Source organism: Balaenoptera acutorostrata, chromosome 17, assembly GCF_949987535.1.
Source record: "Balaenoptera acutorostrata chromosome 17, mBalAcu1.1, whole genome shotgun sequence".
In the NCBI taxonomy this organism is placed as follows: domain Eukaryota; kingdom Metazoa; phylum Chordata; class Mammalia; order Artiodactyla; family Balaenopteridae; genus Balaenoptera; species Balaenoptera acutorostrata.
The window spans coordinates 14,866,079-14,886,728 of record NC_080080.1 but is presented as its reverse complement, the minus strand read 5'-3'; the positions used below and the strand labels follow the sequence as shown (position 1 = coordinate 14,886,728).

General features: G+C 40.2%; 2 protein-coding genes across 4 annotated transcripts in view; one reads left to right on the top strand and one right to left on the bottom strand.

Moving 5' to 3' along the window:
- WASHC5 (WASH complex subunit 5) overlaps positions 1–1,621 on the bottom strand; it is a 55,925-nt gene extending 54,304 nt beyond the window's left edge. Inside the window, exon 1 of the mRNA XM_007188883.3 lies at positions 1,461–1,621. The gene's annotated coding sequence lies outside the window, so the exon portion shown is untranslated. The remainder of the gene's footprint in view (positions 1–1,460) is intronic.
- Positions 1,622–1,677: 56 nt separating this feature from the next.
- The window catches only part of NSMCE2 (NSE2 (MMS21) homolog, SMC5-SMC6 complex SUMO ligase), a 224,351-nt gene continuing 205,378 nt past the window's right edge, over positions 1,678–20,650 (top strand). For all 3 annotated transcript variants that reach the window (XM_007188885.2, XM_057532081.1, XM_057532082.1), the window contains exons 1-2: positions 1,678–1,805; positions 9,261–9,431. In XM_007188885.2, the coding sequence (XP_007188947.1) occupies positions 9,275–9,431 (157 nt within the window). In that variant the 5' untranslated portion in view covers positions 1,678–1,805; positions 9,261–9,274. The remainder of the gene's footprint in view (positions 1,806–9,260; positions 9,432–20,650) is intronic.

Sequence of the window (20,650 nt, the reverse complement as noted above, 5' to 3'; positions counted from 1 at the left end):
ACAATGTTGTGTTAGTTTCTGCTGTTCAGAGAAGTGACTCAGCTATATGTATACATATATCCCCTATTCCCTCTTTTTTGGATTTCCTTCCCATTTAGGTCACCACAGAGCACTGAGTAGAGTTCCCTGTACTATACAGCAGGTTCTCATTTGTTATCTATGTTATACATATTAGTGTATATATGTCAATCCTAATCTCCCAGTTCATCTCTCCCCCGCCCCCAACAAATCTTCCTTTTAGAGGTTCTCCTGGTGCTAGGGATGAAGACAACTCATAAAGACCAGCTTTCTCAGTACAGCCTCTCTTACTATTTGACATGAAATGAAACTAAGAGATCCCACTCAATTTCCTAATTTTGTTTTTACAAGGCACCCAGAAAAGTGGTTGTAACTTCATTTTCAAGAATTTGGTACGGAATTATGATCTTTAGTTTGGAAAGTAATCCTAGACAAAAGACAACATGCTTTCAAGGATAAAGCATGGCAACATCATACCAATTACCCAATGAGTACAGAACTGAATTCTGAAAATTAAATTGCCCTGGGAAGAACCACTCTTTATCCTACTCAGAGGACAAAAGAAGACTGATCTATTTTAATCCTTTTATAAAACCTCAGTTCCATAAAGAAGGAAGCACTGGTCTCCAACAATCCGTTATCAGGAACAAACTATAGCGGTTGTTGATCAAAAGTGACCGGCATATCTCTTCCAGAAAAGTTCTAAAATGAGCCTAATCACTCTAGTCTGAGAATCCCGAAAAAGAAAGAAGAAAAACCGGAAGGTGTTCCTTGTTGTGGGCAAAGGCAGTAAAGCCTCTCCCTCCCCCTTCTCCCAGCCATCACCTAGGCTGGAGGAAGCTCCACGCACTTGGAATCAATCAGGAGACCCGGTTCCATTACCGGCTCTGTGTTTTTTTGTTTTTTTAACTGTACGACCACAGACAAATTAGGACCCTCGAAACTATTTTTTGAAATCCAAAGGACTTTGGCATGTCACAGGTGAGGGAGTTAAGGTGCAGAGAGGAGCAATGACTTGCCCAAACTCACAGCCCGTGGTAGAACTGGAATTCAAACCCGGGTCCGTCAGACCGTAAAAGCTTCCACCAACCACTCAGGTTTCTGGAGAGTAAATGGAGAAATCACGACGTCCACAGGGCATTGCTCCCGGAAACTTGGAAGGATCAGATGCGGACTAAGCAGCTGAACATCACTTCCTAAAGCGCCAAAGAGGCGTGGAAAATTGTTTCCACCTGAGTGGAGATGCAGAGCCTGGACTGCAGCAACAGCTCCAGGAAAACCCTTAGTCCTCCACGCCAGGCTCCCCCATCCAGACCCCACCCCATGCCGCAGAAGCCCCCAGCCGCAAAAGCCCCCACCCCGGCCAGCGCGGCCCAGCCCTGGGGCGGGGGAGGGGACGGGGGACGCAAAGGAGGGGGCGCGCGCACACCGCCCCTACTCACCTGTCACCCGGGCCGCGCCAAGGCGCACGCGCAGGGCCGGCGGTCGCGCGCGGAGTCAGCACCCTGGCCCCCACCCCTCCGTCTCCGCAGGGGTCCTCTTCCACCCCCAGGCCTTATCCAGAGCCGGCCGGACCCCGGCTTCCGCCCCGAGCTCCCTCGGCCGTCACATGACAAAGGGGCGGAGAGCGGGGCGGGGCGTCACGTGACCACCCGCCGGCGACGACTGATGACGCCTGAGCCCGCGCTCGCCGTTTCAGCGACAGGATTAGGGAGTTAAGGAAGTAGTTGGGGGTCTTGGTGTGGGGAGTCCAGGCGCAGCCAAACGGAGCTACATCGGGCAGCCAGGTAAGGCAAGAGCGGGGCGTGGCGATGGGGAGGGTGATGGGGGGTGTTGCCTCCCTCTCGGGCTCTCCGCCGGTGCCCCGAGCTACGGTCTGTGGACCTGTGTTGTGGTCCTGGTTCTTTTCACGCCACAGCAATGAGGCTGGGGCGGTTTACCCCCCTCTCCAAGACGCCATCTCTCCATCCTTGGGCTCTATGTGTGTGGGGCAAAGATCACGAATTCTTTTTTGATTTTTTATTGAAATACAGTTGATTTACAATCTGTTAATTTTAGGTGTACAGCAAAGTGATTCAGGTAAATATATATGTATAATTATATATATATAGAGAGAGAGTGATTCAGGTAAATGTATATATATATATATATATATATATATATATATATATATTCCTTTTCAGATTCTTTTCCTTTGTAGCTTATTAAGATATTGAATATAGTTTCCCGTGCTATACAGTAGGACCTTGTTTTGTCTATTTTATATATAGTAGTGTGAGATCACGAATTCTTGATCTAAATAAATCTGGTTTGAGCCGGCTTTCAAAGCAGGGCCTTGGGCAGATCCTTTAAATAAACTCTCTGGGCGTGAGTTTCCTTTTCTCTCCTAGAAATGGTTGTGAAGATTAAGGATAATGAGAACGAATTGTAGGGGCACCAGTTTATGGCGTGCTATAGGGAACCTCGAAATGGTGGTTTCTGTTATTGATGTAACTCTCCTAAATCTTTATTGGTCACCTATTTCGTGTGAGGAGCTGTCTTATGTTATGTGGAATCTGTCAGAATTCTGGTTTAAGTTGCTCCCAGGGTGAAAGAGTGGCAGATATGGGAGCAAGTAGTTATGATGGTTTTTAAAATAGAAAGGGAGAGGGAGAGAGAGAAAGAGGGGGATAAGTGGTAGCATGAAGGAGAGAACAAGCAACTGAGAGGGCTTCATAAAGATGTAACCTTGAGTACTGAAAAAGAAGATACAGCTATGGCTGAACTTGTATAGGGCCCTGTGGATTTAAAGGAGGTCAGCACAATATCTAAATTATTTGCTCTATGCTTACCACTTGTTGTACAGAAGGATGAGAGGAGTATTTTTATTTTTACATTAGCTAATAATTGGCCTCACCTACAGAGAATCTTATAGACCTGCTCTGGTCTGAATGTTTGTGTCCTCCTCCTACCCCCACCCCCCAATTCAGATGTTGAATTCCTAAAGCCAGTGTGATGGTATTAAGAGGTAGAGCCTTTGGGAAGAGCTTAGGTCACGAGGATGGAGCCCTCCTAGTAGGCTTAATACCTTTATAAAAGAGGCTCCAGAGAGCTCCCTTGCCCCTTCTACCACGTGAAGACACAGAACTAGAAGGCCCTGGCCATGAATCACCGGATGAGGGCCTTCACCAGAATGCGACTATGCTGGTGCCTTGACCTTGGACTTCCCAACCTCCAGAACTGTGAGAAATGTTTCTGTTGTTTATACGTTATTGTGTCTGGTATTTTGTTACAGCAGCACCAACAGACAAAGGCAAGGCCTGTTAGGGAAGGCAACATAACATGCTAGGGAAAAGCTCAGGAAGTGCATAACCTTGTTTTAAACTTTCTTTGAGACCATAGGTACAGAGAACAAAACAGTCACAGTTCCCTGGGGAAGGCTCCAAAGGGGGTTAGTTTAAACCAGTGTTTCTCAACCACTGCACTGTTGACATTTGGTGCCAAATAATTCTTTGCTGTGGGGGGCTGTCCTGTGAATTACGTACTTAGCTGTACTTAGTGGGAGAAATAGGGAGAAGTGCGTTTAGTCCATCTTTCGCCTCCAGCCATTCTCTTTGCTTCTCGATCTGAATCGTTCCTCTTGATAGTGCAGAATTAACAGACGGACGTTTTCCCCACCTCTCTGCAAGTGTAAAGTTTCATTGGAGTAATGTGAATTTTGCATTCATATAATAAGGATGGCTACCATGCAGTAGACACTTTCCATTTATCCTGGATTATATTAATCCTTATATACGTTGTGTTTTAGTCAGCTCAGGCTGCTATTAAAAAAATACCATAGACTGGTGGCTTAAGCAACAGAAATTTATTTCTCACAGATTTGGAGACTGGAAGTTGGGGACCATGGTGCTGGTATGGTTGGATGCTGGTGAGGGCTCTCTTCCTGGTTTGTAGACAGCCACCTTACTGTATCTTTACATGGTGGACAGAGAGAGCAAACCCTGGTGTCTCTTCCTCTTCTAATGACACTAATCCCATCATGAGGGCTCCCCCCTCACTTAAACTTAATCAACTCCCAAAGGCTCCATCTCTATATATCATCACATTGGGAGTTAAGGTAAACATAAATTTGGGGGGGACAAAGTTACCTCAGTGTTCTCCATACTTGAATTATTTGGGGTGCTTCATAAAAATAATAGTTTCCTCCGTGTCCACTAGAGACTGATTCAATAGGTCTGAGATAATATCCATTAATAACTATATTTTTAGTAAGTATTTCAACTGATTTTTAAGATCAGACAAGTTTGAGAAAACTACAAAATTTAATTTAGGGGACTTCCCTGATGGCGCAGTGATTAAGAATCAGCCTGCCAATGCAGGGGACGCGGGTTCGAGCCCTGGTCCGGGAAGATCCCACATGCCGCGGAGCAACTAAGCCCCTCCTCCACAACTACTGAGCCCGTGTGCCACAATTACTGAGCCTGCGCTCTAGAGCCCGTGCTCCGCAACAAGAGACGCCACCGCAATGAGAAGCCCGCGCACCACAACGAAGAGTAGCCCCCACTCACCGCAACTAGGGAAAGCCTGCGCACAGCGATGAAGACCCAATGCAGCCAAAAATAAATAAATAATAAATAAATAAATACATTTATTTGAAAAAATTTAATTTATTCTTACAATAATGCTGTGAGATAGATGTGATTATCTCCTTTTTACATGGGAGCAAACTGAAGATAGAGAAGTTAAGCAACTCAACCAGAGTGATGCAGTTTTAAGTGGAGTGGACAAGGTGGAATTTCCAGGCATTCATGTCCAAGGTCCGTTCACTTATGCGCTATTCTGTATTGCTGCTCACAGTATTGTATGAGTAACTTGATGGTAATATTTGCTCTCATTTTAAAAGATTATATGCCAGACATTATTCTGAGTGTTTTGTTATACATATGAACTCATTCAGTCCTCCCAGTAATCCTTGAAGTCAGCACTGGATCATGCCCATGTTGCAAAAAGGAAAAGTGAAGCATTGAGAGGTTAAATAACTTGCCTAAAGTTATTCAGCTACTTAATTGGCAAAATCAGTCTTCGAACTCATGTAGTCTGGCTCCAGAGGCTACAGTGTTTAACCCCTACTAGAGTTTTTAGTCATTAACCCCTACTAGTATCACCTCCATATTCTACTCTATAATGTAACTAATGTTTATTTTTAATATAAATGTGTTTCATGTTATCTTTAAGTAAAATTAATATTCCAGGAAGATATATCATGTTCATACTGTGGCTTTACTCCGTCTGGCTTACCCCCTGGTGTGTGTGTGTATACACTTTGATAATTGTGTTTCCAGAACAGTGCTATCCAATGCAGTAGCCATTAGGCACATGTGGCTATTTAAAATTTGTTTTGATTTTGCATTATTTTAATATAGCAAAGCATTGACAAGAATAATGGGCAACTTATTTGATAAATTTGGTTTTATAAAAATATTTGTTGGGCTTCCCTGGTGGCGCAGTGGTTGAGAGTCTGCCTGCCAATGCAGGGCACACAGGTTCGAGCCCTGGTTTGGGAGGATCCCACGTGCCGCGGAGCAGCTGGGCCCGTGAGCCACAATTGCTGAGCCTGCGCGTCTGGAGCCTGTGCTCCGCAACAGGAGAGGCCGTGATAGTGAGAGGCCCGCGCACCGCGATGAAGAGTGGCCCCCGCTTGCCACAACGAGAGAAAGCCCTCGCACAGAAACGAAGACCCAACACAGCCATAAATAAATAAATAAATAAATACTTTAAAAAAAACAAAAAACAAAAAAAACCAGAGGTTTCTCTCAGCCAAGGGCAAAATAGGAAATCAGAGAGATACAGCAGAAGTCAGCCAACACCCTGTTTAAAAAAAAAAAAAAAAATTTGTTGAAAAGAGGCAAAAAGACAGTATGTAAAAATATTAGTGATGAAATATTTACATATATCTATTTCAAAAATTAGAATAGAAAATAGTCTCCATTTAGAAGCATTACTTCTGAGATTACCAGGTTCCCTGGCACCTGTAGTGTTTCACAATTTTAAAAAAATCATGGTCTTCAGAGAAGAGTCATTTGAAGGTGTCAACAGTTTCACGTTCATAAGCATGACGTGCAATTTTGAAGAGAATCGCAGGAAATTCTATGAAAAATTAAAATAATAAGACCACATTGAGATAATATATCTTCAGAAAAATACTGGTGTCATAGTATTAAAGACAGATATGGCTAATAAACTGATTAATGAATGTAAATATGTACCAAGAATAACAGTTTCTTTTTTTTTAAAGTTTTGGTAATCAATATAAAAAGATTTCTAAATCTGTTTTAATGCATGTAGATATATGTTACTATTATTTTTTAAAAGTGTAGTTGACTTCCAGTATGGCTATTTAAATTTAAATTGATTAAAATTAAATAAAATTTAAAACTCAATTCCTCAGTCACGCTAATCACATCAATAGTCATGCTATTATGACTCTCAGTAATCACTGCTAATCAATAGTCACACGTGCCTAATAGCTTCTGTATTGGACAATGCAGATTATAGAACATTTTTGTCATGGCAGAAAGTTCTATTAGACAGTGCTGCTCTAGACAATTTAGACTTACACTAGAATCAAGATTGACTAGAAAATTGAATACTTGAACCATATCGTTTGATCTTTGCAGGATTGTGTTTTTTGAGTAACAGTTGGTGTTATAATAGGTATACCCCCAAATCTAAATGGCTTTGCACAATTGAAGTTTTTTATTTCTTTCATGCATGGAGCCTGATTGGTGGGCAGTTTTCCTCCAAGCAGTGAAGTAGGAACCTAGGCTTCTTCCATTTGGTGGTCCTCTGTCTTCAGTATGTGGCTTCTAAGGTCATTGCTTGTCTGTTTCAAGCTGACAAATGGGAAAGAGTGTGGAGATAGAGTGCCGTTTTCATGGATGGGGCCTGGAAATGGCTTCTGTTTCACTGCCTTGAATTCAATCATACGGCCACACCTAACTGCAAGGAAGGCTGCAAACTGTGGTCTAGCTGTACAAGCAGGTTGAAAAGGAAATGGGTTTGGTGGGCACTCAGCTGGAATCTGCCACAAGTGTCCTGTCCTTAGCTTACCCTGAGACATAATCTAAGAAACAGTCCTCAGAAGCTTACTATTGCTGTATCATAAGAATATTATTAAGGACATTTTTCAGTATGACTCTTATTATCTCATACGTGATGATCCATGCTGCCTTGATTGCCATGGAAAGCCTTATTTTTCTTGAGTTCTTGGCGTACTTTATGGAGAAAGAGAATTCTGTAATTTTCACTTTTTGTTTTGCTTGTCAGGAAATCTCATAGCCAAATTTGTATTTACAAATATAGTGCTGTGTAGAATCAAAGAATCCTAAAGCTTATATGATTACATCCTAAATTTTCTCATGTACTTGGTTTTCCCTTTAATCTGTTTTTTGATCCTGATTTTTATGAATTTACATATTTTCCATCTTATTGCATATGTTTGTGTTTATATTGTGTTAACCATCCCAACTTGTTTGGTATAATAAAGTGAGATTGTAAATAAATACTGTCTTTCACCAAAACACACATATTCAAAACACCATTATTGTTGTTTTTTAAAAATTTTTTTTATTGGGGTATAGTTGTTTTACAATGTCATGATAGTTTCTACTGTACAGTGAAGTAGAGTTCCCTGTGCTATACAGCAGGTTCTCATTAGTTATCTACTTTATACATATTAGTGTATATATGTCAATCCCAATCTCCCAATTCATCCCACCCCCCCACTCCTTTGTCATTATTGGTTTTTCATTCATATACATGGTCATGTCTTCTCTCTCTCAGTGTGAAATTTTAACACCACAGAAACTCCCAGAAGATAACATAATGAGAACCCTTGTTCCATCATCTGGATTTTAACATCTGTAACATTTTGCCATATTTGCTTCAGGTCTTGATTTTTAAGATCATTTAAAGAAAAAAAACAGATAAAGTTAAAGTCCCCAGGTCTACCTGGACCTTTATTCTTCATTAAGACTGTCTATGCTATGTTCCAAAAAATACTTAGTGAATATTTGTTAATTGAATGATTTGAATTGATGATGAGTTGTATTGTGGATGTTTGTAGTAGACTAACACCTCAAAAATAGAAATTAACATCTTAAGTGCCTTCTCTGTGACCTTCCCTTTTTATACCCTGTGTCGTTTTTAATGAATCTAATGATTGACAGGCCTATTTGTTGAATGAATGGATGAATTTAATGAAAAGGGACCAATAATTGAGAAACTACTGTAGTAATCCAGTTGTGAGGTAAACATGGTGGCAGTGGAGAGGATTGGAAGGGCCACAGATACTAGACAGCTCGGAGACAGTTAAGCAATCTGTCCATGGTCACTCAGCAGTACAGTGGCAGAACCTGAATTCACGCTGTATCAGTATGATTTCTGAGAAAATACCTTTTTTGCTACCGTACAGCCTTTCCTCTAAGCCTGTGTAAATTCTCTCCACTTTTCTGGATGGTTTCAGTGGACTGAATTTCAGGTAGTTTGTGAATTAAGCAAAGATGTCTTTTTGTAGGGAGCTTTACGTAAGTAGTCCAAAGCTTAAAGAGTTGGTGGTTGAAGATACAGATTAGGGAGTGTTTTAATATGAAGATAATAATTGAAACTGTTACAGTGGGTGAGCTACCAGAAGATAAGAATTTACAGACAAATTCTGTTTTTTTCTGAAACAATCTGGGATCTCACCAAGTCTATAAATCTTAGAACCCAGAGGAACTGTCCGAAATAAAAGTTTTCTTATAATTTTCAGAATTCAATATGTATATGTGTCAGATAAGTTAAAAATAACAGGTTTTCAAAATTCTCCCTTATTAAACTATTTTATTGCTACTATTTTCATTTTTTGGAAGAATGCTTTATATGAGCAGTGTGCTTTTTCTGACACACTTATGACACACTAATGTAGGAACTGTGCTGTTGTTGAATTCTTTAAAGAATCAGGGAATCTTTTGGAAGACGGTGTTCCCCCTCCTTTATATATTGAAGTACATCTTCTTTATATATTGAAATGCATCTATTATGTTTGGTGGCCCAGATGATGGGACAATGCTTTGATATCGTTTCAAGTGATATAGAATGTAGATAATTGTGTAGCACTTGTGGGGTATTGGATACATTCATATAGATGTTTATAGTGGTTCTGTTTTCCTATGCAGTTATTATTCTTATTCATAAATTTTGTTTCATTGTGTTTGAAAACTTAGGTAATAATTTCAAGATGCCAGGGCGTTCCACTTCAAGTTCAGGTTCAACTGGTTTTATATCCTTCAGTGGTGTAGAATCTGCACTCTCCTCCTTGAAAAACTTCCAGTCCTGCATCAGCTCTGGAATGGACACAGCTTCTACTGTTGCTTTGAATCTTGTGGAAACTCAGAGTAAGTAATAATTAAAACTTATTTCTTTTGTGTCTATTTTGACGTAACCCTGAGTGGTGGCATTGCTCTAGGGATGCAAGATACCGCTCACCTTTTGGGTAACCTTGGGACAATCATTTAATCCCTCTGGACATCTGTTTTCTCATCTTGTTTTACGTACCACATAGTGATGTACTGCGGATGAGATGAGATTGACTCATTCATATGTGTTCAAACCCCCATGAGCCACTAGAGACTGCACTAGAAATTTATGGGCTGAAACATGAAGGTATCTGACCTCAAGGAACATACAATCAAAAGTATGTGACATTTGTGGGACTTCCCTGGTGGCACAGTGGTTAAGAATTCGCCTGCCAATGTGGGAGACACGGGTTTGATCCCTGGTCCGGGAAGATCCCACATGCTGCGGAGCAACTAAGCCCGTGCTTCACAACTACTGAGCCTGCGCTCTAGAGCCTGCGAGCCACAACTACTGAGCCCACACACCGCAACTGCTGAAGCCTGAGTGCCTATAGCCCGTGCTCCGCAACAAGAGAAGCCACCGCAATGAGAAGCCCATGCACTGCAACGAAGAGTAGCCCCTGCTCGCCGCAACTAGAGAAAGCCTACGTCCAGCAACAAAGACCCAACACAGCCAAAAAAAAAAAAAAAAAAGTATGTGACATTTGTGAACTGTACAGTATACAGCATTATGATAGTTATTTTCCAGTAATTTAACTATATTTTGTTCATGCTTAATTACTCAGTAGACAGACTAAGCTGATGCTAGGGGTACTGGTAAAGGAAGGCCTCTACAAAAAATGAGAGAAGTTCAGTTTTGCTGAACTTGACCACAAGTTTTTGATGAGAAGATCTAGAAAGATGTTATTTGCTTTGTTTGGATTAAATTTGTTTTTATTTTATATTATATATGGAAGCAGGGGAGCACCGTAATCTTTTTGTTTTCCTTTTAATATCACTGTTTTTCAGCAATTTGATTGTGATGTGCCTTGGTGTGATTTTCTTTGTTTATTCTGTCCAGTGTTCTTCGAGCTTTATGGATTTGTAGGCTTACAGTTTTGATCAAATTTGGAAAAAAAATTCTGCTGCTATTTCTCTCCCCTCTCTTCTCCTTCTGGGGCTCCAGTTACATGTACGTTAGGCTGCTTGGTAATGTCTCATAAGTCACTGAGGCTCTGGTGATTTTTTTCAAGTCTTTTTTTCTCTCTGACTTTAGTATGAATAGTTTCTTTTGCTGTGTCTTCAAGTTCATTAGTCCTGTCTTCTCAAGTGTCTAATTGACTAAATCTATCCAGGGAATTTTTAATTTCAGAGACTGTATTTTTCAGCTTTAGAAGACATGAAAAAGAATTAAATGGAATCTTATTTCTCTCTTCATTATGCTCATGTTTTCCTCTGTATGCTTGATCGCATGGAACGTATTTATAATAGCTATTTTAATATCCTTGTCTGCTAATTCTGTCATCTCTGTCTGTTGTCACTTGTGTGTATTATGTTGTTGAGTTTTTGGATTTTGTCATCTTCCTTTAAAGAGTATTGACCTTTGTTTTGGTTGGCAGCTAAGTAATTTGTGGATTAGGCTGATCCCTCCCAGGCTTGTTGTTACACTTCGTTAGGGCAGGTCTAGTGTAGCTTTACTTTAGGGCTAATTTAGCCTTGTTACAAAGCTTGGTCTTTCTGGAGTCTCTGTTGATTGCCCAGAGAGTTCAATGAAAAAGCTATACTCTGCTGGATGGAATTTGAATGTCTTCCAGTCCTGTGTGAATTCTGGGAATGGTTCACCTCACAGCTCACAGCAATTGTTCCTCTTCAGCTTAGGGTTCAGCATCAGACTCAAGGGGATCTGAGTGTAGGTTCCTCAAGGGCTTTCTCTGCGTGCCCCCTCCCAGTGCTCTGTCTCGCAAAACACCTGCTGCTCACCCTCCCTGAACTCCAGCCTCTGTCTTCTCAGTCCTTTAAGACTGCTGTGCTCCGCTTGGATTCCTCCTCCCTTGTGCAGGGAAGAGGGCAATTGGAGGACTTACCTCGCTTGCTTTCGTTTTCGCAGGCATCCCAATTCTGCTCTGCCTATTGTCCCACTGCCTGAAAGCAGTTGCTTCATATATTTTGTCCAGCCTTATAGTCACTCATGGCAGGAAGGTCAGTTCCATACTAGATATTCATTCACAGCTGGCAGCAGAAGTCACCCATCATCTCTAGTGGGTGGCCTCTAAAGGTCTTACCTCTGTCCAGCCTGATTTGTAGTCTCCTTTTGATGGTGATGGATATTTGGCTTTGGTAGGTAGGCCTGGGTGAACTCATAATAAGATCTTAAATCATAAGAGAGAAGAGCTGGTACATAACCTCGTGGAGGATTGTAGTCAGTTTTTTTCAGGATTTGCTTTGAAGGCTTCTTAGTATTTTTGATACAGAGTTCATTTTTGTTTGTTTTTGTTTTATTTTTTTAAAATAAGAAGTACATTTTGATGCAAAATGCAACATCTGTTTCATTTAAAAAGAAATATAAGCATCGTTTTTTGAAAGATTCATGCTCTAAAGCAGGGATTGGCAAAGTTTTTCCATAAGGGGTCAGGTAGCAAATGTTTTCAGTTTTGTGAGCCATGTGGTCTCTGTTGCAGCTCCTCTGTTGCAGGTCTGACAATTATTATAAAAATAGTTTTGACCCTGTGGACCTTGTGGAAGGGTCTTGGGGACCACATCCTGAGAACTGCTGCTTATGAACCTGAATTGGAGTGCTTATGAGCAGGACTTTGGTGACAGGAGAAACTCCCTACAGGGAGGATGCCTAGGATGACCCCCACTGGAATAATAGAGCAAGAGCTTGTTAGGAGAGCAGTTTTCACGTGACGCCCGACGGAGGTGCCGTCTGAGGACCCAGAGAGTAGAAAAACACCGGCTATTTAAGTAAATTTGAAAGTAACTCAGCCTCTAACAGTAGATGAAAGACTTTTAGGAGACAGAGCCAATATTGCTACTTAATTGCAGGACTTGGAATCAGCCTGATATGGGCTCTAGTCCCAGTTCCAGCTTTCGTTCTATAACTTGCTCAAAGATAGGTAATTTCTTTGAACTTCTAATTTTTTATCTGTGAAATAGAGATAAAAATGCCCATTTTGTAAGGTTGTTGGAATTAAATAAGATAGTATATGCAAAGTGCTCTTAGTGTAGTGTTTATTCAATAACTATCAAAAAGTATAGCCAGCAATTAGAAATTTAAGGGTCAGAGCTTAGAAGAAGGGCCTGTGATGTGAAGAGGGGAGCAAAGGTGGATGAGTTTGTAGTCTATTTAAGGCTTTTGGTTTGCATGCTGCTAAATCAGTAATTCATGTTAGCCAACACTACAATGATTAATAAAGGTTTCTTCCTTCAGGTTGTTTACAGTTTAGCTGGGAAGCAAGACATATACATGCTATTCGAACATTAAGTGAACACTGAGGGCCTAAACATTGAACATTAAGGGCCTAAAAGAAGTTAGGACTTTATTATTGGATGGTTTAAAGTAGAGGAGGAATGTGGCAAGATCCAGGTCTAGAAAGATAACCTCATGGCAATACTGAGGCTGCTATGGAGGATGGAGATACCTCAAGTAGCTAATGAAGTTATTTCAGTAGCTCAGGTGGAAAAAGTAAGTTCAACTAAGATACTATAGTTGAGGTGAAGAGGATTCGATTTGTGTGCTTTGTATCTTATATTATGCCCCTACATTGTGATATAGGCAGGATAGTGTAATGTAAGAGTGCAGAGCTTTGTGTACAGAATGCCTGGGTTCTTGTCGAAGCTCCGTCACTTATTATTTTTGTGTCCTTGGACAAGTTTTGTAACCTCTGTTTTAGATTTCTGATTTGTAAATGGCATTATTGTGGGGATTAAATGAGATAATACAAATCACATAGAGCAGTCATTAATACTTAATAAGTGCTCAGTAAATGTTAGCTATCATTTAGTCATTTGGTTTGCATTTGAGTTGACTATTTTCTTGGGCAATAGTCCATGGACTGGGAGAAATTAAAGTGCAGAAGAGCAAGTGGGAAAGTCCATGAACTATCTTCAGAGCAGAAATATTCCCTTTTCTTCTTAGCCTTATAAGATTAGACACACTTTCTGTTGACCTTTTGGGTTGCCCAGTTTCATCACAAATTAGAATGAATTTTGACAAAATAGGTGGTAACAATCACTTAGGGATCATTTTCTCACTTTGCACTGCAATTCTCTTGTCACTATATTATTAAATTATTGGTGGAGGGGATTCCTGCTGCCGAGAACTTGGGTGGTGATGTGTTTTGTTTTGTTTCCTGTTGGTTGCATATTCCTATACAGGTGCTTGCCCCTATTCAACTTTCTAGCATATTTGAAATGATCACCTTTCCCCGTGTTACGTTACAGCATATGGTGTCTGGGCAATTAGACTCTTGCTGCCACCCTATCTATTAATTTTTCTCTAAATTTATTGGTATTCCAGTAATTCTTTATTTGAACTAACTGGGAAATGAAATTTGTTACGTTAGGAGATTTTTCAGATAACCGGAGCTTATTTTTCAGATTTTAAAGTTTATTATGTACTTTTCTGTCTTCTTAAGCAGAATGTACTGACCTAATTTATCAGAGCTGTAGGTATCAACATCATCTTTAAGCAACTGAATTTTCATAAGCCCTTTAAGTTTAGTCAAGTAAACTTGAGGAATGGCCCTTCCCTAAAATGTTAGTGTACCTCAGGTTGCGTCCTCTCTCTTCCTGCCCCTGTGTCAGGGTGTGTCTTCAGATAGCCTTCAGAGGTTTGGTTAATGTTCTGCGATTCCGTGGAAAATGTATGTGCCTGAGGATTGACAGTTCTTATCAGATTCTCGCTGAGTATTTGTGAGGAACGTTTGGAAGAAAAGAGTAAAAGGATGTATATTTAAATTGCCCAAGGGTCCAATAGATGAGAAAACTTTGTTGGAGAGCTTCTGGATTTTACTCTCTATATTGCTTTTCTTTCTGTGACTTGCTGAAAGAAACAGAGCAGAAAGACTTCAGTTATTATGGTCAGTCAGGTAATTGGATGTTTGTTGAACTATTCTGAGGTATGGTGATGATAATGATGGCCATAATGATCAAAAGATGATAATAGCTTGATTGGTTACACACGTCTAATGTATGCAGGCACTGTGCTGTTTTCACAAGTGATATCTCACTTGGTCCTAACTAATCCTTCAAAGTAAGGACTGTTGTTATCCCCACTGGGTACGTGAGCCACTGAGGCTTAGCGAAGTTAAGTGCTCTCCAAAGGTCACACAGTTACTAAGTGGTGGGAGTTGAGATTTGAGCATAAGGGATTTGATTGCAGTTTCTGCCCTTAACCATTACACTTTATTGAAAATTGATTGTGTTCGTCTGATGGCATTTGCAGCAGTTGGATAATATTGAAATAACATTTAGTGGTATTTAGCTCAGAAAATTTTGGTTATTTTGTTGAGGTTAACATTATCTGATTTTTCTTTTTTCTCCCTCTTCTTCTTCCTTTCCTTCTCGCTTTTGAATTCCGAAATGAGGTTGCATGCTTTTTCTTAAACAGCCCATCAGCTTTTGTCCTATTCTGCTAGTGAGGTTCTCAATGACTTGCCTTGGACATTCACACGTTCCCTGGACTTTAGTGTCTTCTACTTGTAAAGGCAGAGTTGAGTCTGGTCGTGGAAGGAAGAAGCTGGGACCTTTTGGGGTCACTGTACTGACCCTAGTCTGTCTATTTCTGGACTTGTTGTAATGGCAGGAAAATCAGTTCCTTTTTGGTTAAGTGATGGCGGTCAGGTTTCCTCTCCATGCAGCGAGTTGCAGTCCTGACTGATAGAAGTGATACAGTAAATTGATTGAATGATAGTCTGTTCTTTCATGTATCCAGAATTTGTGCTCTCGTTAAGAGTCATCATCTTTTTAAACCTGATTCCTTTTTTTCTCACCTTGATCTCCACCTTAGCAATAAACAGAACTTTCACTTTGTGACAGTTACTTTAGAGTTAATGATGAATAAAGAACAGCCATCAGAGTTAAAAATTACATGGCCTTAGAAATTTGTGCTTCTTATGAATAACTGAACTTTCAGATTTGCAAACCTTAAGCATTCAGTTGAGTGCATACTTCTGAATCTGGATGCTTAGGTGGATAATATTCTAGTTTTCCCCCTGATATAAGGCATTCTAAAAATCTAAAAATTTGAGGGATAGAGAGAAAAAGAAATAGAAAATTATGAACACCCATAACCCTATCACCCATCACCTAATTTTATGAAAAAGGAGTGATTATTTTACTTAAATCTTTTATGTTAAATTTATTTTGAAAATTACTTAATGGTTTGAGAAGCCAGCACGTACTGACCTCACATTCTCAAGACCTATTTTCTTAGGAAGATCCACATTATGGATTTTCATTATGCTGTAATAAATTTCTCCATCTAGAGAACTGCTTCTTATAGCCAGGACTCTAGTTAAGTGGGAAGGTTTCTTTTTGGCCTTGCTCTTATACTTTATTCCATAATTATGTTATTGAGTAGAAGCAGAAATTAGAAGAAAGTAATAATAGTGGGGTGGTGGCCACAAAGACAATAAAAATAACAACCATTAGAAGCCAATGTTTGTATTTCTTATATAGCTTTTAAAACTGGTGTCAATTATAAAAGCAAAATATTATTATAACTTAAATAAATGAAGGCCATTGAAAATTATGATATCTGTAGTGTTAAAAGTATAAAGGCATTGCCTACAGAATAGTAAAAATCCAGCTCTCTCAAAAAGCTCAGTTGTTTTGCCTATATCTTCATATTTCCCAGGTGTAAGGAAAAACTGCACTGTTTCTACTCTGCTACTCACAGCGCTTGTGACACTTCTAGCTCCACTTCCCACTCCAAGCAATTCTCCAATTCTCCAATTCTCCAATTCTCCAACTGGGTGTCCTACAATTCAATTCAGTTCTGAGACTGTTTACCTGGAGTTAGTGTCAGATCTCACAGGTTAAGCGCTCAGTCCTATAAGACTGCCCCTACTGCCCTTGGGTTCTATAATTTGCTAGAGCAGCTCACAGAACTCAAGAAAACAGTTTATTTACTAGATTACCGATTTATTATAAAAAGGTGCATCACAGGAACAGCCAGATGGAAGAGATGCAAAGGGCAAGGTAAGTGGGAAGGGGCGCAGAGCTTCCATGCCCTCTCCAGGCTTGCCTCGCTCCCAGCACCTCCGTGTGTTCACCGACCTGGAAGCTCTCTGAACCCTGCCCTTTTGGGTTTTTATGGAGGCTTCATTAAGTACCCACGCACGAGCAATTAAATCATTGGCCATTAGTGATTGAGTCAATCTCCAGCCCTCTAATCGTGTGGTTGGTTCCCATGGCAGCCAGCCCCCATCTTGAGGCTATCCAGGTACCCCTAGCCACCAGTCATCTCATTAGAATACAAAAAGACTTTTACCACTTTGATGATTCCAAGGGTTTTAGGGGCAGAAACCAAATATATATTTCTTCCTATTATGGCAGTGCAATAAAGTGAGAAAACAGCCTTGTAACATCAATTAAGGTCCACAAAAAGATTTACCAGAATAAAATTTCCTGTTCCTTTTCCTCAATCCCTCTCCTTTGTCATCAGCAGTATTCATATTGATAATCCATTAATGCCATTTTGAGCCTGAAAGGAACCTTAGCGGTTACGTGATCTCTGATGCTTTTACTCACTGGTTCTTACTTCAGGGAATGGGAGCTTTTCAGAATGAGTGAGGTTTGTCAGCCTCTAGGGTTGGGCAGAGACTAGGAATGAGGAAATGGGGGTGTGTGACAGCCCTCCATTCTACTCCCCTACTGGTTATGAGTACAAAATGAGTACATTCCCTCTCTTCTTAACATTAATAAAATTTAGACTTGCTTTCAGATTGTGTGCTCAGGAAGTTGCCTATAAGCACATGATCTGAAAATCTGAGCATGTGTTTTGTCTGGCATGATTAGGTCCTTGAAATTTAGAAGGGCAACATGTCCTCTTCTCAGAATCTCTAACCCTTTGCCCTGCTTGATTTTTCTCCCTACTACTTACGTCACCACACCTTCTCACATACTATATCATTGGTATAGTTATTTGGTTTGTTGCCTGTCTGCCCTGTACGTAAGCACCGCGACTGCAGGGATTTTTGCCAGGTGCCTCTAACTCCCCCGCCCTCGCCCCTGCTGTTGCCTCTATCAGCACTTGGTATATAGGAAGCACTCAAGAAGTGAATGAATATATTTAAAACCTAGTAGGCAAATTAATATAAAAATTTCCTCTAATTGAGTATCTAGCTCATTTATATATGCACACAGGTTCATATCCATGGGTCCATAGATCCACTCCATCCCTGTATAGACCCCATCTATATAGCCGTATATGCGTAGTGTATATACAGTAGTGGGTGGTTTTGCCCTCAGGGCACCTTTGGCAATGGCTGGAGACATTTCTGGTTGTCACAACTTAGAGGCAGGTGGTGAGTGTGCTACTGGTCTCTACCAGCCTCTAGGTGTTTAGGTGTCGCTAAATATCCTACAATGCATAGGACAGCCCCTGGGCAACATCCAGCCTAAAATGTCAGCAGTGCTGAGGCAGAGGAACTGTGATATACACATATGCACATACATATTCATTAACTCTGGTAAAAGGAAAATATTGTTTTTCGTCCAGAGAGGTTTTGAAATTTGCCTAGTAGAAAGCATAGGCAATACTAGGGTTCTTTAGGTAAATAATACCTGAACTTTTATTGTATGTACTGCTTGCTATCAGTTAGGGATTTTTCCCTGTTTTCAGAGGTTCTTCATGTTCTCCTTATATTTTATATTTCTTTTTTGTGTTTATTGTATTTCCCTGTCTGGTCTGTAAGGTCCTTGAGGGTAGGATTCATCTATAGTCATCCTCATACCCCACCTTCAGAGCCTGGCAGAGGGCTTTGTACATTTTAGGTCGTCTGCAAATGCTTATTGAGTGAATCAATCAATCAATCAATCAATCAAGTAATTAAGGAATTTGGGTGTTGGGTTGAAGCAGCCATAGTAGGAGAATTAACCCCACTCACAGAAATGGGCAAATGCCACAAATCAAGCTGTTCTCATCAACTGGAGAGCTGGTCTTTCAGGTTACCAGCATGCCACGGCGCATTTCTCACATTGGAACGTACTTGCATTTGGTAAATATGGTTGGTAAAAGACTCTAAAGGTTACAAAGCCTGAATGCTGGGGGAACTTCAGGGTCAGCCTTTTCCTCAGCTGGTGAGATTCCTGGTACTGTTGACTTGTGTCTTCGAAATACGTGTGAGATGTTGCTATTAAATGTATCACTACCATAATTGTATTGTTTAGTCTTGACCTGGGAACATGCCTCACCTTCTGATGTAACCATTTCCCAAAGTGTTGAAGTGGGTGAGGAAAAGAGAGCCGCCAGAGCTGACTATAGGCAGATACTATTAAATAAAGGTGCATGCGGTGAAAATCACTGAAAGGGGTAGTCTTATCCTCACTCTACAGATGGGAAAATGAGGCTCATTGAATTGAAGTAACTTACCATAGGGCACGCACCGAAGTGGCAGCCAGGGAATTTGAATTTGAAACCAGTTTGGCCTGATTTCATCCCCTTGACCTAGATTAATCTGGCGCCCCTTTCTCTTTCTGATGGCCCTCAGCTGATGGCAGTAATCCTTTCTAGCTGTTAGTGATGTGAGAGGCATTTTTTGGGTATATTTTCTCTACTTCTTATTGCAATTATATGAGGTTTTACATCTTTTTTACAAATGAGAAAATTTTAAATTCAAAAAAATTAATTAGTGAACAGTAGAGCATTTGAACTGGCAAAGTAGTATGGCACTTAGCCCCATACAGTGGCTCAACACAGATTCGTCTTTGCAATGATAGCGACAACGAGGAAAGTTCTTTTTAAAAAATCAGTTCAAAGATCTTTTTCTCGTGTTTAAAAAATTATTATTATTATTTACATTTTACTTTTGACCCATCTTTCTGTGACATATTTTTATGAACTCACTTGTGGGTAGAGGGAAGTTTTGAAGAGAAAAAGGAAAGAAGAGTTTTGTCAGAAACTCATCCTATTACGGGCATTTGCTCTTAAAATGTTAGAATTAAATAGTTGGTCTCTGTGGATATCTAAATTTGTATCTTGAAAGGACAAAATCAAAATTAATCAGTAGAGCAAGTCTTTGAAATTTCTTTATATTTTATGCCGCCGATATCAATGTCTGTGATGTTACCTGTCATATTGGAGGCTTGGTTTGGCATGGTTAGCCTTTCAGAGTTGATTTTTTTCTCTTAACTGGTAAGTTTGCCGTTTAAGCCATGGAGTAAGGGATAGTATATACTTAATTGTGACTGTGTGGACCAGTGGCCATACGGGGCATATATCTCTTGACCCAGTTTTCTTACTCCAAGCATATAACTTTTTAATTATGAATAAATAGATATTTATTAAAAGGGTTTTTTTGTTTTCTGAGGAAGAGCATAATTTCAAGTTGAATTTAAAGGAATGCAAACATCTAGGTGCATTATGGGACTTCTCTTACTCAACCCCAGTTTAAGTTGTTATTTAAAGTAACCAAGTTCTCCTCTAAGACCTAAATAGGAAATAAACAGTTTAGCAAGTAATCAAGAGAAAGGTTTTTCTCTTTTCTCTTGATTACTTTATAACATAGTTGCACAGGAGCAAATGTAAACATTGGACCCTATTATCATTAGGGTAGGTGACTCAATTTAAAAATCACTAGTGTTCTATCTCCTTGGCTTTTCATGTGTTCCCCCTTTTCAGGTGAGCCCCCTTAAGATGCCGTAACCTGATATCCTGATACCAATAAATGCCTTTTCTTTGTTTCACAGGGCTTTTTGCTTTTTTATTGTATTTTTGTTTTGTTAATGTGTTTGGTCTTTAGAAATTAGAAATTGAGCACTTTTGTTCATTGATGAACCTAATTTTTTAAGACTTTGCACTTAATTTTTGTGTAAGGACTGATTAACCCAGTGGTTCTTAAACATGGGAGGGAACCACTTAGAGGGCTTGTTGAAACAGATTGCTGGGCCCCACTGCTAAAGTTTCAATAGGTCTAGAATGAGGCCAAAAATTTGCACTTCTAACAAGTTCTCTGGTGATGCCAATGCTACTGGTTCAGGGACCACACTTTGAGAACCCTGGTCTAATCATTATTTCCCCTTTGACAGGAGAAACCTATGCCACTAGGTGGCAC